The 18,382-nt window shown below is 36.0% G+C and overlaps 1 protein-coding gene across 6 annotated transcripts in view; it reads right to left on the bottom strand.

Moving 5' to 3' along the window:
- The window catches only part of SPAG9 (sperm associated antigen 9), a 113,360-nt gene that overhangs the window by 82,907 nt on the left and 12,071 nt on the right, over positions 1 to 18,382 (bottom strand). For all 6 annotated transcript variants that reach the window (XM_036222055.1, XM_036222057.1, XM_036222054.1 and 3 more), the window contains exon 2: positions 2,508 to 2,628. In XM_036222055.1, the coding sequence (XP_036077948.1) occupies positions 2,508 to 2,628 (121 nt within the window). The remainder of the gene's footprint in view (positions 1 to 2,507; positions 2,629 to 18,382) is intronic.

The raw sequence follows: 18,382 nt of genomic DNA, 5'->3' as shown, positions 1-18,382 counted from the left end.
CACCCATTTAAACGTTTTCATCTTTTAAAAAAAATATTCCCAGGCTTGGTTTTCCAACAGGATAGGACATTGATGAAAGTTAAGGACTAACTCCAACATCAACTTTTTAAAAAATAATGGGCTTTGATATAGAATTGGAGATTTGGGGGAGGAAAGGCTAAGGAAGTAAAATGAAAAAAATGTTCAAAATTGTTTCCTTCCAAAATATTTTTCAGATGTTTAAATGTGGTAAAATAAAGCCTTGAAAGAAAAATTTAAGATATACTTAGATTTCATATTATACTCAGCTAAGGCTTAGAGAAAAATTAAAGTGAGAGGAAAACAATTAGATGGAAAAGAGTGTAAGATTCCAAGGTATCAAAGAAGAAGGGAATAAGTCCCAAAGCATTCGTAAAAGAAGGCTCACTATAGCCTCAGTTCATGGACCAAGAGATTTAGTGTTATCAGCTTTGGGTATCCCAATGGTCAATTTTGATAACCACAGTTGTGAGTTCTTTATTACTTAGACACCAAGATTTATTTCAAAACAAGATATGAGACTCCCAGAGGGAGATATTAATGACAAAAATAAAGTTTTCAGGACAAATTTAGTTCAAGACCATATCTAATACTTGGTGAAGAATTTCCTCATCCCTTCCCTAAAGAATTATCAATTATTTTTAAAAGATGCCTATTTTTAAAAATTACTTTGAATTAAAATAGAAAACAGTAATCAGTACTTTTGAGAGAAGAATGTGAGAATGGATACCACGCAACATGACAATTCCAAAAAAGGTGAGTATGATTCACTGGACTAGATAACAAATCTTAATTAAGAGACTACTATATTTTGTTTACATTTCCTAGAGAGAGGAAGTAGGTTTTTAAATTTTTCATAATAAAAAAGATAAAGTGTATGTGAAAAAAATTAGTAATTCATTCCATTCAGTCATTTTGTGAAAAAAGCAGCAGTATCACCTTTGAATGTAAGGGAGATGCTTGAATATACTGTAATATCTCCCTTATCAGAGAAGCAGATTACTTAATGAATAAAAGGATTCTAGACAAGGAGTGCCTAAGTCAAAAGAAAATTTTCCCATACAAAGCTTGGTGCTCTTCAGAAATCAAGAAAATAATTTAATAGGGAAAACAATGAGAGGTTGGTTCTGTCAACTGTACCTTTAGTGTTTGGTTCTAAAATACTACATAATACCTGATATGAAAATATAATCAATTTAAGATTAAAATATCTCTAATAGCTAATTTTTTTTCTTCTTTGAATAGAGAATACCCAATTTTTTTTTTTTTTTTGAAATATACCAGAAGCTTATAACTTCCACTAGATGAGTGGTACTCAGTAATGTGCTTCCAGCTATGTATTTGTTAGTGTTTGCACTGTGGAGTCTATCATACAGCTCTCTAAGACCTCAAATTTCTATAAATGAAATCACAGAAGTCACTCAATGTATTCAGTGTTAACAAAGGAAGTGTACCAGCACTCTAGGTACCTCCAAGTCTAAAAGTAAAAGACATGACACGTGGTTCATTCTGTCTCACTCTAGTTGGCTTCTATTATCAAACATTAAACATTGGCTCCCTTCTATGACATCTAATTAACAGCCACGTGAGTTCTCCTTGAATTCCAGAATGCCTGAATTCCAGATTCTAGAATTAACTCTATTAGGATCTTCTAGAGTCCTAGAAGAAGTAGTCAGTTATCACACACACTCCAAGCCTAGTAGTGAAGGTTATCCATCATGAATGGCAACCCTTTAACAGCAGGTGTCACTATATAGCCTAAATGGGTGATGTGGGAAGGGTAACTGCTGGCCATCTCTTGCTCCCTAAAATTCTGAAAGTCTACAATGCTGAGAGGGAAAACTGGAGAGCACTCTGCCTGCCTGAATTGAACATGGAAATAGGCCATGAAGTTTCTCTCCATTAGGTTCACTTTCATTAGCCAAAAAGGGGAAATCATCTTTGGAGTTTTAAACAGTAATTATTTTAAAATCACGAATAATAAATGAAATGATTCTGAGAAATGATGTTCTGTTCCCCTAAAATGCCCTGTTTTCCACCAGAAAGGAAAGAAAGAGAATTTAGTAATTTTTTCATACATACTTCAAAAAGCTAGAGTTTCTCTTACATTTTTAAACTTTAAAACAATATAGAAACCAATGGAATTTTGCATACTTTATCAAAATTAGAAGAAATGATCCACGTGCATACAATCCAGAATCCTGCATAATGGTTAAGAGCAGAATGTTAACTATAAACAAAGGCTGAGAGCTAAATTGAAGAAGAGAGTCTTATAGGTATTTTTGATTTAATTGTTTCTGCAGACATGGATACCACGTGAAAATGTGAACAAAAGAGAACTAAACCTAGCTCCCAGGTCTCACTCTTAAAAGTCTGGGATGACAATGTCAAGCATATATTTGGAACCCTAGTCAAATGTCAGGATGAGTCATTGCACTATTAGAGCCCACTGTTTAATGAGTACTTAGAGGAGAGGTATTTTTACTTACTCTGGTCAGCATAGTTTTTTGCTTTGAGTTCAAGTTGTCTTGTTTGAGATTCTAAAGATTCCACTCGGGTCTGTAAATCCTTTTTCTCCTGTTCTTGAGAGTCTTCAAATTCAATAAATTTCTAATAAAGAAGAAATATATATTATTTTCATTAGAGAAATGAAATCTTTTTAACACTATCAACTCCTATGTTTCTTGGTATCAAGAATCACAATTCTGTATTAACTACTCAAAAAGATCTCAGAATGACAAATTTAGATTGATTTTAGTTTCTCCATAAAAATTAAGTTGTAAAACTTTCAAATGTAGAAGGAAAAAGATGACAAAATAATTTATGAAAGTGTTTCCAGTTCATATACTAGGCATTACAAAGGAAATACATATCTTACTCCAAATATATAAATTCTTTAACACTAGCATACTTGCATATTCATCTGATTTTAGGGCAATTTTTTATATATTCTACACATAACATGTATAACAAATAGAGAACTAAAGAATTATGGAATACTGATAAATATTTGTTAAACGATTATTTGATTAACAGCAGTTTTCTAGATTACCTGAACCATGGAATTTAAATTCCTAAGGAAAAGTGCATGAACTATCTCCACCAATTACATTTAATTTTCTAAAACTGTTCTCATTGAAGAGATTATCACTGAAACCAATCAGCAAATCTCAATCCTTATCTTACTTAGCATCATTTGACAATGATCACTCACTCTTTCTTAAAACTTTTTTTTTCATTTGATTTCCAGGACTTTTTCTTGTTTTCTTTATATTTTTCTTGGTCTTTGTTGGTCCTTCCTCTTCTAAACTTCTTAACAATGGCAAACTCTGTCCCTTAGACAACTTTTTCTTTTAATTATTACTCTTATTCTCTGGTGATCTCATTCAGTTTCTTGGCTTTAAATACTAACTATATGCTGACAACCTCAAATTTCTAGCCCAATCTCTAGCCCAGACCTGAATTCCAGATTTGAATGTCCAACTGGACAATTTCATTTGAATGTCTAACAAGTATCTTAAACTTAACATGTTAACACTTGCTCCTCCTGATCTCACCTAGGTCGTTACATAACTGTGGTCAATTGCTCAGAGCCAAAACTTTGGAGTCAGCTTTGACTTTTCTTTTTCCCTAATACCTCATATCCAATCTACCTTCTGGTCTAACCACTTTTCCTCATCTCTACCACCACCTTGGGTCTGTGCCACCATTATCTATTGCCTAGATTAATTCAATAGCAATAGCCTCCTAACTGGTTTCCTTACTTCCACACCTGCCCTTCTTTCTACAATGCATTCTTAAATGCAATCGTTAGGGTAGCCCTTTAAAAAGTAAGATCAGTTTACCCCTCTGCTCAAAATCTTCTGATCGCTTACATTCTCCTAAAGTCCTTACCACAGCTTCCCAGGACCCACACAATATACCACCCTCTTCTTTTGATATCATCCTCTTAATAGTCTTCCTCATCCTCTCCCCGACTCTTTCACATACTCTGATTTAAGCTTCCCTGCAGTTCCTCCGGCCATCTAAATGGCTCACCTCCTCATCTCCTTAAAAGTCTGTAAGTGTCACCTTCTTACTAAGGCTTTCCTTGTCCACTGTATCTAAAATTGCACTACCCACTCCCGACCCTCTTCCTGTTTTTTTTTTTTTTTCTCTCTACAGCTCTCATCCTCATCTAACATACTATGTATTTCAGTAATTTATCTTACTTACCTCCCTTGTCTCACTAGAATGTAGGCTCCACGAGGGCAGAGATTTTTGGTTTTGTTTGCTGCGGTATTTCCAGTGCAAAGAATAATGGTGGCACAGAGCAGGTGTTCAAATATTTGTTAAACAAATGAATAAACATGAAAAAAACTTTCAGAGTAAAAACCTGGAACCCATATAGAAAAACACAGAGTTCACGAAAAACTTAGATATCACTAAATACATCCTAATTTTAATTTTTTTGTCTATTACATGCTCTTTCTGTCCCGAAACATTTCCAGCACTGGAGGTGCACATTGTTTGTCTGCACACATTGCCTTCCTCTGAGGAACTTCTTTTCTCCAGTTTCATGATAACTCTATTTAATCCATGCAAATCAACTGGTGAGGACTCCATCTCCTGAAGGTGAGCACATGACTTGAACCAGACCGGTCAGAGTCCTCTCTGGAACATCTACCAGTTATTAGAAAGAATTCTACTACATACCTCTCTTCTACTGAAATCACAAACTCCAAGAATCTAGAAGGCTTAAATTGCAGACAGACATCTTTTTCCAACAAATGGAAAGAACATACCTGAAAACAAAGCCAATATAAAAGGAAACAAAGAGCAAAGGGGAATAAAACCCTAATTAATAATACAATTTGAGTCCTAGATTCAATAGTAGTTCCTGGAGCCAGCATTCCCAGTTGTTTTTGTTTATTTTTTCAGTTACATATACCAATAAATTCCTATTTTACATAAGCTGGTTTGAGTTGGTTTCTATCATAAGAAGCTGAAAGTATCCTAATACATATTCTACATTCCCTCAAGAGCCATATGATTTCCTTATGTCTTAGCCAATGTTTTTCTTACCTATGAAACTAGAACCTACAAGTTCTGAAACATTGGTTCTTTTTTTAAATTAAATTTATTGTGATAACACTGGTTAATATCATTATACAATTTTATAACATCTGTACACTCTATTTTGTGTTCACCACCCAAAGTCTAGTCCATCAGCACGTATTTGACCCTCTTTACCCTCTTCATCTTCCCCCTAACCTGCTTTCCCTCTAGTAACCACCATTCTGTTGTCTATATCTACAGGGTCTTATTTGTGTTTTATTTGTTTCTTTTGTTTCCTATCCTACATGACTGAAATCACAAGGTTCTTGTCCTTTTCATCTGACTTATTTCACTTAGCATAATTCTCTTTAAAATCAATCTGTTAGGTAGTTAAGCAGGTATGAGCAACAGGAGTAAGGGCCCAACTCTGTAACCATAGAAACCTGCCTTGCTGACCTTCCTTGAAGACCTCCCAGAAATGTCTCACCTTTCAGGGTTCTCAATTATCCCAAATCCAAAGGTACAAAGGCCATGAAAGCTGCTGGCTTAAATCAGCCACAAATGCTGCCCACAACCTCAACCTCATTATACCATCATTATAATATCATACCCATGCCTGGAAATTTATGAATCTTACTTATTATAACAGACTGAATAAAAGATTTTGCAAACTTGCAAACTGGGCAAATCTTTAAAACAAATATTTTATTCAGGTAAGCACATGCACAGTAGGCAAAGGGTTATATAGCAGCCAACTGTCAGTCAAGATGACCTCACATGTCGATCATCTAGTTTGGCCCTTGGACCCTCCCATCACAGCTCAAATAAAAACAGACCTTCCCACTTCTGCACTGTTACAGCTCCCTTCACTGAAAACCTGCTCCTCCCTTAGAGTATACTTTGTTTTTCTCTCATCTTTTCACTTCCCAGATTCCACAGGGCTATAGCCTTTCTTAGCATGGCCCATCTCCTTCTAAAAATGTACTTTCAATAAATCTTATTACTTTTTCTAAATCTCACTGACCTGTAATTTTTTACTGCATCGCTGGGAAAGAACCAAGGACCGCCTCCATGAAGCTGGGGCAACACAGAAGTTCAGATCATCCCAGCAGTAACAAATCCATATTGAAGCAAAGGGCAATATTTCATCTTTTTATGACTGAATAGTATTCCATTATATAAATGGACAACATCTTTATCCAATCATCCACCAAAGGATACTTAAAAACATCAGTTCTCAATCATTTGAGGGTCCACAGACCCATTTGGGAATTTGACAGTCCATGAACTATGTTTCCCCAGAAAAAATGCCCACACCCAACCCAAATTCTGTCTATTTTTCTCAGGAACTCAGGAACCCCTTTAGTCCTTCCACAAACCTGCCCTATACTTTTTTATGAAAATATTTCTTGTGTCTTTTTCCAGAATATTAATCTAAAATTACTATATGTAGAAGGAGTAAAGGTTATGATAAATAGAAGAAAAGAGGTAAACTTGACAAATCTTTCAAACAAATCTTTTATTCATTCAAGAAATGCCTGTGGTTACTTGTGATGCACCAGGAAGTGGAACATGACTGAAAGCACGGCACTATCCCTGCCTTCCAAGGGTAGTCACCGGCTACAACCTGAATGCAGGCAGATAATGCAAAGGCTACATTGAAGAGAAAAGCATCAACTGCGTCAACTACGTATAAAAAGATGTTGCTGATGAAGAATGAATAAATTATTTCAACATTTTGCCTGGGGATATAAGAAAAGACAAAGAAATAATAAGAAAATATAAATTGGTTTTTTTTTGTCTTGCTTTGAAAATGATCCCATGGCTAACTGAACTACTATATCTGGGTAAGTAACCAGAAATTATTATTTTAAGCTTCTGTTGTGTTATGAATAAAATGTTGTTTTAAAGAACATACAGCAGATGTTTACCAAGTGACAGTTAAAATACAGTGTGACTAAACTAACGGAAAACTTTACCACTAACAGGGGTAAGGTGTGGGGATGGGGGAAATGGGTGAAAGTGATCAAAGAGTACAAATTTGCAGTTATAAAATCAGTAAGTTCTAGGGATGTAAAGTACAGCAGCATGGTGACTATAGTTAACAATATTACTGTACTGTATATTTAAAAGTTGTTAAGACAATAGATTTTAAAAGTTCTCACCACAAAAAATAATTTTTGTTAACTATGTGAAATGATGGATGTGTTAACTAACCTTATGTGGTGATCATTTTGCATTATATACATATCTCAAATCATTACACGCACACCTTAACCTCACACAATGTTATATGTCAATTATTTCTCAATAAAGCTGGGGAGGGGGGGACAACTTTACCACTATTCTGCCTATTCAGAACTCCTTTCTACCTGCGAGAAGAAATATCATATGGACACACAGCTTTATGTCTACTTTGTTTCTTGGCAACCCAGTTTGGCTACAAAAGGGCATGAATAATCCATAACTTTTGCCAGAATATTAATCTAAAATTACTATATGGACCTACTTAGATGATTCAAGCTTCAGAATTTTTCACATTTTATCACACTACTGGGGCCTCAATATCTATATTACCTTAAGCAAATATAGCAAAAGGAAGATAATTTTTTCCCCCCAAAAATTGTGTGACAATTCTTGGATAGGCAGAGCTATTTATCGCCAAATGGAAATCTCTTGTTTCTGCCATTTCCCTTCACAGGAAAGGACTGGCAATAATGAAAATATTTCAGAGCAAATATATAATCCTAGGCCTTTCCTTCTAGTAAATTAAAATAAACTTAGAAAACAAACAAAACTAACTGTCATCTCTCATAAGGGTATGTTTTTGCCTTCTTAGTCTAAGCAGATTTTAAGCTTTTAGGATTCATGAACTCTTTTGAGATTCTTATGAAAATGGATCCTTTCCCCAGGAAAGCATCTATGAAACACAGAACTATGCATTCAATTTTAGTGCATCTTCAAATTAAACAAGAAATTTGATTTCCCCTAATCTATAAAAACCTTTAGTATTGATATTTTTTTGGTCTGTAATATTTTAATACTGTTCCACTTTTAAATACTGGTTTTAATTTTGTGAGTATAACATGGAAAATTCGCCTTTATCATTTTTAAAAAACATCATCAGGATTACAAGAAAAATACAAAAAGAAAAAAAGGAAAAAAATCAGGATCATAAAGCTATTATAGAATATTATACTCTACATACTCCCATTCCCAAGTAAATGTTGAAATTTAAAAATTTTTTTTTTAATCTCTACTCTTGAAAATCCTCATATTAAATGTGTACTAAACCTTGGCCGGGAAATGTACAGCTGCCACCTAATCATTACTACACAACAAAATATTCCTCAGTTCCAATAAGACATGTTAATAGATCATACAGGGCAATGAAAGCCTAGTAAGATAAATACTTCTAAATAACTTTCAAAGAATAATCAAGAAAAATTAACAAATATTTGAAATTTTCTAAATTGTTACCCAAGAAAAATATCTGTCAAAATTCTATTTTGGGGAATTGTTTTGTGAAATACCACTGATTATAAAGATAACCTTGGAAAAGAAGTTGCTATATGCTAGAGTATCTCATAAAACAGACCACTGATGATAAGTCCAAAAAACTTCAGAAAACAGCCTAGCTCTATAGCACTTAGCAATAATGTGAAAGTAAGAAACATCGATATAAGAATTTACAAAAAGGAAAACTGGAATAAAAATAGAGAAGGTGTCATGAAATTCAATCAAATGTTAAAATGGGGCTCTTGGCAGAAAAAAGTTTGAATCCATGGACCTAACAAGAGTCATTTTTCTTGGGTGGGAGTGGGAGAGTAGAATATAAGAGAGTTAATGAGAACTGATTCTTTTTTCTATACCTAACCCTCTCATAACTACAGTGAACATAATTAGGCAACAGGTGATATGGGTTACACTAAAAAAAAATTCTGCAATAAGACTTTCCACTTCTATGCTCAGAGATCCTAGGTAGACTAGTATAGTGCATATGTACTGCTGAACCTCATTACTAGCTTTGTAAACTACAAACATGACTGAATCTTGTTTTAAAGTTTTCGTTTACTTCAAAGAAACAACTCTGCTTTCTATTTACACAAACTAACTGAGATAACATGAAAATAGGAACATATCCCATTCTATCACTTCCTAGTCAAAGAAAAAAAATGTCACAAATAAAACCACACACCTATTTACAAATGTCAGCAGAAGAACAGAATAAGGAGTTAGGCAGAATAAAGATATTTGTTACAAACTATTAAATAATGCCATTCATAAGATTTACTCAAATTAAATAACATTAAAAATAAAAATAAAAATAAAACTCTATCTACACACCCAATCCAAGAACTTCCCTCTTGATAGCCATCAAAGAAATACAGTAAACAGTCAACAATATAACAAACTAAGTACTATAATGGAAGCAAGTATAGGAGACAATAGAAACATAGAAATAAGTGACCGAATCAACTTTAAAAAGGAAAAGTCATTGCTAGAAATTTAGCAGGAGAAAACAGACATTAAAAGTGGGAGACTAACAAAATACAAATGTGCAAAGATCTTAAATAATTCACCAGTCACCTAATTTGAGATTAATGAAACTAACCAATGGCTGATATTTCTGTTATTGCCTGAGTGACACCAACATGAGATTACAGTACCACCTTAGTTTACAACTCTGCCTCAGGCTTGTATATGACATATTCTTGTAAGACGTTCTAAAATGAGGAGCTAGCCTTTCAACCTCTAAATACAACATGAGACTTTTAAAAATCACATAGTTCAACTTCACACGTAATGTAAACATAAGAAATAGTACAATAGATCAAAAAAGTATATTGATAGGGAACTAACTTGATATTAGAAACTTGATATTAGGGAATACATTCCTGTAACATTTAAACTGAGACCTAAAAGTTCATGAAACAAGAGGGGCTGAAAGAAACCAAGGAGGTCCAGAATGGCCAAGCCTAGAGACAAGAGAGAGAGAATGGCCTGAAATGAGGCTGGAAAATAGACAAGGACCAACTAACACAGGGCCCTGAAGAATAATAGATTATATTAAAGATGCTGAACTCCACTTTGAAAAGCTAAGTCTGCAAGGACAGGGGGAATGCAAAGGGGTAGGATTAGAAAGGGAATAAAATTAATTGAAGGTAGACCAAAGGTTACCATAGTAGTCCAAATGAGAGGTGATTATGAACAGTCACAGTGAGAATGGAGAGACGAGGATAAATTCAAAATATTTTGTAGGTAAAATAAACAGGGTTATGACTGAATAGAATGTAAGGGAGAAGAGAAAAGGAAAGGTCAAGAAAAAGTCTAGATTTCTGGTGGTTCGACCAATGGTGAGATTGTGGTATACCTTATCTAGGATAAACAGATGGGGGAGGTATGGGCAATATAATAGAATTGATTTTTAATATCAAGGTGAGCTACCTGTGAGGTATTTGAGTGCACAGATGGAATATTTATCTATAAAATTTGTATCTCATTATTTGGGAGCTTAACTGGTACAAACCACATGAAGGTTAGCAATGTGGATCAAAGTCCTTGAAAAATGAATGAATAGTGTTATTTAAAAAAAGTGTTACTTTTTTCACATATTCTTTAAGGGCTCTGATACAAGACATTATATATAATGTAAGCCTACTTTTATAAACTGGAGGAATACAGAGATAGGCAAAAGGAAAGGTTTGGAAGTATATATTAAAATGCAGGTAATGGCTATTTGGCAGTGGTGGGATTTAAGGTGATTTTATCTTTTTTTAATAGCCTTATTCTTAAGTAGTCCAAAATTGCTGTTGTTTTTAACAATAAATGCGGATTATTTACATATTTTAAAATAATAAAAGGAAGGAAGGAAATACAAACTATAGGCCTATACCTCTTCGAAGGTGGCCTAGCAGTGAAACATGAGCCTTAATTCATTTGTAGTTCGCCTAAGAAAAGTTTGCCATATCAAGCATTAATATTACTGTTTATCTGACCAAAAATGATAATGGGCATTTTTCTAAATGTAGTTAATCAAAATCAATCTCTGAAATGAGATATTGAGGGAGAGGGAAATCAATGTGAAGGGATAATTCCATTTTAATTATATATAATTCATTCTATACACTATGACAGTACATATAAGAGTTATGTATTTCAGGACTGGGATATGGAAGTGTAGATCCATTCCAAAAATCCTATAGAAAGACTATACAAATAGATTCATTTTACAGACTTCATTTTTTCCCTGTATTTTAAAGGTATTTACAAGAGTTCCCAATACAATTAGGTTTCCTTTTATTAATATAATTTGCATATAACACACTACTTTTATGCCAAGTTAATAAGACTTTGGATGCTTTATCCTAGCCAGAGACATTTTGAAGGAGGAAAAAAAAAAATTGTTCATAAGAAGCCTATGGACATTCATAATTGATTTTATGTGACTTAATTTCTTGTCAGTGGCTTAACTTTATAAGGTTGGTCATTCTCTATAACATTTGGCAAATGACGAGGTTAAGGCAATATCACAATCAAGACAGGAGAGGGGCAGTTTTACAAATTATGAAACCATCCTTCAACTGGAAAATTCTGGTTACTCCCCCCGACAGTACAGGAGAGCCTGTCAAATCCCTCAGGTACACTGGCTGAAGAGAGCACACATCTCCCATCAGCCCCACCCTGTGTGTGTGTGTGTGTGTGTGTGTGTGTGTCTGTCTGTCTGTCTGTCTGTCTCGCCCTCCCCCCTTCTCCCTTCCTCCCTTCCCCCCCCACACACACACACACGCGCGCGCGCGCACACACACACACACACACACACACACACACACTTTAAAAAGAACTGAAGAATTGGGCAGGGGTAAGAGCCCATGAATGGGTTTTCAGCATGTATGAAAAACATCTCTTCACTTAGATACCCCTTTCCCCTCTCAATAACTATCCGCCAGCAACAACATTGACAAAACTTCTGATGGAACTCTTCTGGGAGCAAGGACACACTGTCTTTTAAAAAAAAAAAGAAAAGAAAGAAAGAAAAGAAAAAAAGAAAAAAGCAGTAGACAATAAAGACTTATGTCAGGATCTAAAAAGAATAAGCTTTATGATGAAGCAAAATGGTTTCAAGTCCAGATGGCTTATAGGGGCTGTTTTGCCCCACTGTTCTGAAGGAAAACAGATACTCTGAAAAGGCAAGTTCCCGAGGTTTTTAAAAAAAGATCCCTAGAGGTTGTTGCTTATTGGAGTAAAGATGCAAGAGACAAAAAAAGAAGGGGGAAAAAAGCCCTTTAAAATAGTTAACTCTAAACTACAGTAGTTGTCTAAAAAATACCAGCAAATAAAATTCTGACTGATTGCTAAGTACCCACCCAAGATAGTGTCCTCTCCTCATTTACTATGCAGAGAGAAGGAAAATATTTCCATTATGTTAAACAATTATTGTTAAATTCAGTTAAGTTCAGTTAAATCAATTGGTTTTCAGTGTAATATCTTTTAAAAATAAGAGGACAGACCATATATTAAACAATGCCCTGGAGATGTGGTTCCTCCCCACCTCCAAAGCCAAATGTGGAAACTTTCTCTAAAACAAATGATTGTTTCTTCACAACTAAATAGCAAGGGGAAAGAAAGAAAAGGAGAACTGATACAGATAAGAGAAACTTAAGAAACATATTAGACCAAGTGTAAATATGTAGACTATCTTGTTTCCATCCTGATTGAATGACCAACTATAAAACTACATTTATTAGATAATTGGGAAAATGTGAACACTAACTGTTGTTAAGAAAAATTTGTAACTTTTAAATGTGACTTTTTAAAAACTACCTTTAGAGATATGCTGTTATGTAGGGTTTGATCTACTTTAAAATATGGTGCAAATGCTGAAGGAAGTACAAGGGACAGATGGAACAGTATCAGCTTGATGTTGATAACTATTAAAGTTGAATGATGGGTACATGGGAGTTCATTATACTATTCTACTTTAATGCTTGGATATTTCCATAATTAAAAGCTAATATATAACTTTCAATAGAATTATTAGTGGCATTTAATAAGACAAAATTTTGTAATAAGAGCTTCCTGTTATTAAAAATCAAATGAATATACATACACAAAGGGGCATGCACAGGATATTCATTGAAGCACTACTAGTTACAGTTCAAAACTAGAAGATATATGTCCATCAATAGATAGTGGATAAGTAAATATGACAGATTCATATTATGAAAACTATGTAATTAGTTAGGGAATTGGGGTGAGGATGCACTGAAAACACAGCGGGGATGAAGGGAAGTCTGAAAGCACCAGTTAGTATCATCTCTAGTAGGTCCCCTGCACCGTCACAGAGCAGCCAGATGGCCCTCCTCGCCCACCTACACAGAAGACAGGAAGTTTGTTTTTTGAAAAAACTCAATAAGAGAGATTCTAGACTACGGGATACAGCCAGGTGCCAAACAAAAAGAGAAGAATGAAGTGAAAATCTATATGCCGAACAGCAATATGGACAGCTCCCTTTCACTTCCTGCCCACCCAGATTCCCATGATAATTAGGCTTATCCACCACCCAACTCCCCCCAGCCCCAAAGAGACTATCTTTCTTTAGAAAAACTCAAATGTCTCTGAGAAAAGACAGTGGGGTACTGAAATCTGGGTTCTCAATAGGCAATAAACTATATCCAGGCACACAGAGCTTCTGGCTCTCCTTTTTTAAATGCCTCATTCTTAAAACATGAAGGGATAATTAAGGTTTATCTGGCATTTGAAGCTCCAACCTCAAAGAGACCAAAACTATCAAAAAAAAAAAAAAAATCAGACTCTGAAGAAACAAAGCAGGGAACAAATGAAAACTATAATTAATATACTCAGAGACCAAAGAATAGTCATTGCATCCATGAAACCAGAACGGTATGCTATTTTTAAAAAGAAGAGGGGTGGGGAGAGGGCCTGAGAATAAGAAAGCGCTCTTGGAAATTATAAAAGTATGCAAATTGAAGAATCTAGCACTTACACTGTCATTCTTATACAAACTATACCTTAGGGTAACCAAACAATTGATGAGGGGGAAGTTTTCTTCTATAAGAAAATTTTGCTAAAAAATGCTAAAGGATTAATTGAGTTAGAATAGCACCATTTTCCAATCCTTAATGAAACAATAGGGACTATCTAGTCACCATTCAGTTTTCTGGTTCTCTCATAAACGCTTTAAGACGGGATCCAAACATAAGCCATACCTTGCATCTGGATGCTACATCTCTTAGGTCTCTTTTAAACTACAGATTTCCTTCAGTCCTTTTACCCAATAGTCTTAGCAGCCATTGATGATCATAGGGGGATATTGTGAAGCCATTGTAAAGTAATAATCCGGATCTAGCCAAACATCAGTGGTTGCTAAGTTGAGTAAATGAAATTGAACAGGCGATTCACAGAAAAGGAAAGCAGAATCAAGAAAATATGTTCAACCACACTAGTGATCTGAGAAAAAAAAATTAAAACAAGAAGTTGTTTCACACATATCAGATAGTGTCCACAACTCCAATAGTGTCAAGTGTTGGCAAAGATACAGGGAAACAACTCTTATATGCAACTAGTGTACACTATGCCTTTTTAAAGGATTAATTTTATATTACTCAAACTTAAAACCTGAGTTATAAAATTAAACTTTTGTCTTGTCAAAAGTAGATACTTCCAGATGTTAAAAAAAAAATGCACAAAACACCAGTACCTAAAAATGTATCTGAACAGCAATGTTTTATCTAAATAATTACAAAAAAAGCATTTGACAAAATTCAACATCCCTTCGTAATGAAAACTCTAAAAACTATGAATAAAAGGGAACTCCCTCAACCTGATAAAAGAATATCTACAAAAAGCCCACAACTAACATCATACTTAATGGTGAAAGTCTAAATGCTTTCCCACTAATATCAGGAACGAGACAAAAATTTCATTCAAAATGCCAGTTCTATTTATTACTGTACTGGAAGTTTTAGTCAGGGCAATTAGGCAAGAAAACGAAATAAAAGGCATCCAAGAAAGAAAGAAGTAAAACTACCTCCATTTGCAAATGACATACTGTCTATTTAAAATTTTTCATTAATTTTTTTATTTTTTTCAATTATAGTTGACATACAATATATTAGTTTCAGGTGTACCACATTGATTAGACATTTATATAACTTATGAAGTGATCACCCTGATAAGTCCCGTACCCCTCTGACACCATACAGTTATTATAATACTACTGATTTTATTTCCCATGCTATACTCTACATCCCCATGACTATTCTATAACCAACAATTTGTACCCCCTAACTCCTTCCCATTTCACCCATCCCTCTACAGACCCCAATCTGACAACCATCAAAATACTCTCTGTATCTATGTGCTTGTTTCTGTTGTTTATCCTATTTTCTAGATTTCACATATGACACTTGTCTTTCTCTGACTTATTCTACTCAGCACAATACCCTCTAGGACCATCCATGCTGCTGCAGATAGCAAGATTCCATTCTTTTTTATGGCCGAGTGCTATTCCATTGTATATATATTTCACCTCTTCTTTATCCATTCCATTGATGGACACCCAGGATGCTTCCATATCCTGGCTACTGTAAATAATGCTGCAAGAACATATGGATTCACATGTTCTTTCACAGTAGTGTTTTAGGTTTCTTCAGATAAACAGCCAGAAGTAGGATAACTGGGTCCTTCTTTGTTTCTTGTTATAGCTTTTGTTTTAAAGTCTATTTTGCCTGGTATAAGTCTGGCTACCCCAGCTTTTTGTTCGTTTCCATTTTCATCCCTTTACTTTCAGTCTGTGTGTGTATTTTAATCAGAAGTGAGTTCCTTGAAGGCAGCATATGTAAGGCTCTTGTTTTCTTATCAACATTCAGCTAACTTATCTTTTGACTGGGGCATTTAATTCTTTTTCATTTGAAGTAATTTTTGATAGATATGTAGTTATTGCCATTTTATTCATATATATCTTCTTTTTTTTCTCTTTTTTTCTACTACTTCTTAAAGAAGTCCCACTAACATTTTCTATAAGACTGACTTGGTGATGATAAACCCCTTTGGCTTTTCTTGATCTGGGAAGCTCTTTATCTGTTCTTTGATTCAAAATGATAGCTTTGATAGGTAGAATAATCTTGGTTGGAGGTCCTTGCTTTTCATCACTGAATATTTCCTGCCAATCCTTTCTGGTCTACAAAGTTTCTGCTGAGAAATCAGTTCACAGTCTTATAAGAGTTCTCTTGTAGGTAACTACTTTTAAGATTCTCTCTTTGTCTTTAACCTTTAGCATTTTAATTATGATGTTTCTTGGTGTAGGCCTCTTTGGGTTCATTTTGTTTGAGATTCTGTGCTTCTTGGGCTTGTATGTCTATTTCCTTCACCAGGTTAGGGAAGTTTTCAACCATTATTTCTTGAAATAGGTTTTCAATTTCTTGCTCTCTCCCTTCTCCTTCTGGTACCACTATGATGCAAATGTTGATATGCTTGATGTCCCAGGGGCCCCTTAAATTATCCTCATTGTTTTGAATGCTTTTTTCTTGCTGCTGTTCTGTTTTCTGCTACCTCATCTTCTTAGTCACCGATTTGATCTTTCACTTCATCTAATCTGTTAATTCCTCCTAAGATTTTCTTCATTTCACTTATTGTAGTCTTCATTTCTGACTGGTTCCTTTTTATGTTTTCTACCTCCACTTTCATGTTTTCTATTTCTTTGTTAAAGTTCTCACAAGTTCATCTAGTCTTCCCCTAAGTTCATTGAGCATCCTTATAACAAGTGTTTTGAACTCTGCATCTGGTAGGTTGCTTGTCCCTACTTTGTTTAATTATTTTTCTGGAGCTTTGTTCTATTCTTTCATTTAGAACATGTTTTTTCGTCTTGCCATTTTGGCTGCCTACTTGTGTTTGTTTGTATGTTATTAGGTAAGGCTGCTATGTCTCCCGGCCTCATGTAGGTGTGACGTAGGTCCCAGTGGCATAGTCTTCCCTGGTCACCTGAGCCGGGTGCTCTGGGTGTGTCCCTTATATGGGTTGTGTGTGCCCTCCTGTTATAGCTGAGCCTTGGTTGCTGTTTGCTTTTCAATAGGAGGGCCCAACCGTTGGACTCATTGGTTATGATGACTGGCTTTGACCAGTGGAGGAGTCGTTGAGAAGGGGCTGACCCTACAGAGCAGGATTCTCTTTAGCAGGGTTCTGGTGCCTGCCCTGTCTGCCCTTTGGGTATGTCATCCTCAGATGTGACCCTGGGTGATACTCAAGTCTCAGATTGAAGCCGGCTACCAGGGGTGCATGCCAGGACCTCCTGGGAGGGGACCTGCTGCAAATCAAGTTCGGCTGCCGCCTATGCCCTTCCCAGGGCCACCTGGCATGAGCCACCATGCAGTCCATAAATAGCCACCACTCACACTGGGCTTGGAAGTGCCATAAGAGGCCAAGCCACAAACCAAGCCCAGCTGCCACTAGTGCTGGCCTTAGGGCTGCTCAGCAAGAGGTACGGGGCATGCAGAGGAACGATGCTGCTTGTTTAGGATTTGTGAGCCTTTGAGAGATTTTAAGAAAGTCTGGAGCATGAGCCAAGACAGGCTGTTTGTATGAAAAATCCACTGGAAGTGACTTGGGTTGGCCCGCATGTTGGGAGGGACAGGGTCTCAGGGAATCCCCTTGGCAGAGCAATCTGTGTTAATCAAGCTGATGGAGACTCAGATATGGCGGCCATCTGCATCTGCATGCTGTGAGTGCAGAAGGCTCAACAAAGGATCAGTAGATACTGCCAGCACTTCTCTTGGAGAGAAAGCTGCCCTTCCAGCCCTCGCCCTGAGGCCAAACAACTCGATTCCTCCCTGAATGTCCCTAGCCCCTTTCAAGCTGCTGCCCTAGTGCTGGAGCTCAGAGCAAGCGAGTGCATGAGCATTAAGTCTGCACGTGGACCCTTTAAGAGGAAAGTCTGCAAGAAATTCAGCCCTCCATCTCACTCAGGCACAATCTATGACGGTTTTTCACAGCCAAAAGTTGTGGGGACTTCTCTTCCCAGCACCTGAACCCTGGGATGGGGAGCCTGGTATGGGGCCTAGACCCCTCGCTCTTCTGGGGGACCTTCACAGCTGAGATATTTCTCCCAATTCACAACTGGCTGACATGGGAGTGGAATCAGCCTGTTTCGCATCTCAGCCCCTCCTAACAGTCTCGAGGGGGCCTCTTCTGTGTATTCCCATTTGTAGGACTTCTGTTCAGCTAGACTTCAGGCTACTCCCAGTGATGGCTATTCTGTTTAGCTGTAATTCTGACATGGTTGTTAGAAGAGGCAAACACAGCAAATACC

Source organism: Rousettus aegyptiacus, unplaced genomic scaffold (genome assembly GCF_014176215.1).
Source record: "Rousettus aegyptiacus isolate mRouAeg1 unplaced genomic scaffold, mRouAeg1.p scaffold_m13_p_6, whole genome shotgun sequence".
Taxonomy (NCBI): Eukaryota; Metazoa; Chordata; class Mammalia; order Chiroptera; family Pteropodidae; genus Rousettus; species Rousettus aegyptiacus.
Note: the sequence above shows the minus strand (reverse complement) of the source record. Positions and strands in the feature narration are given on the sequence as shown.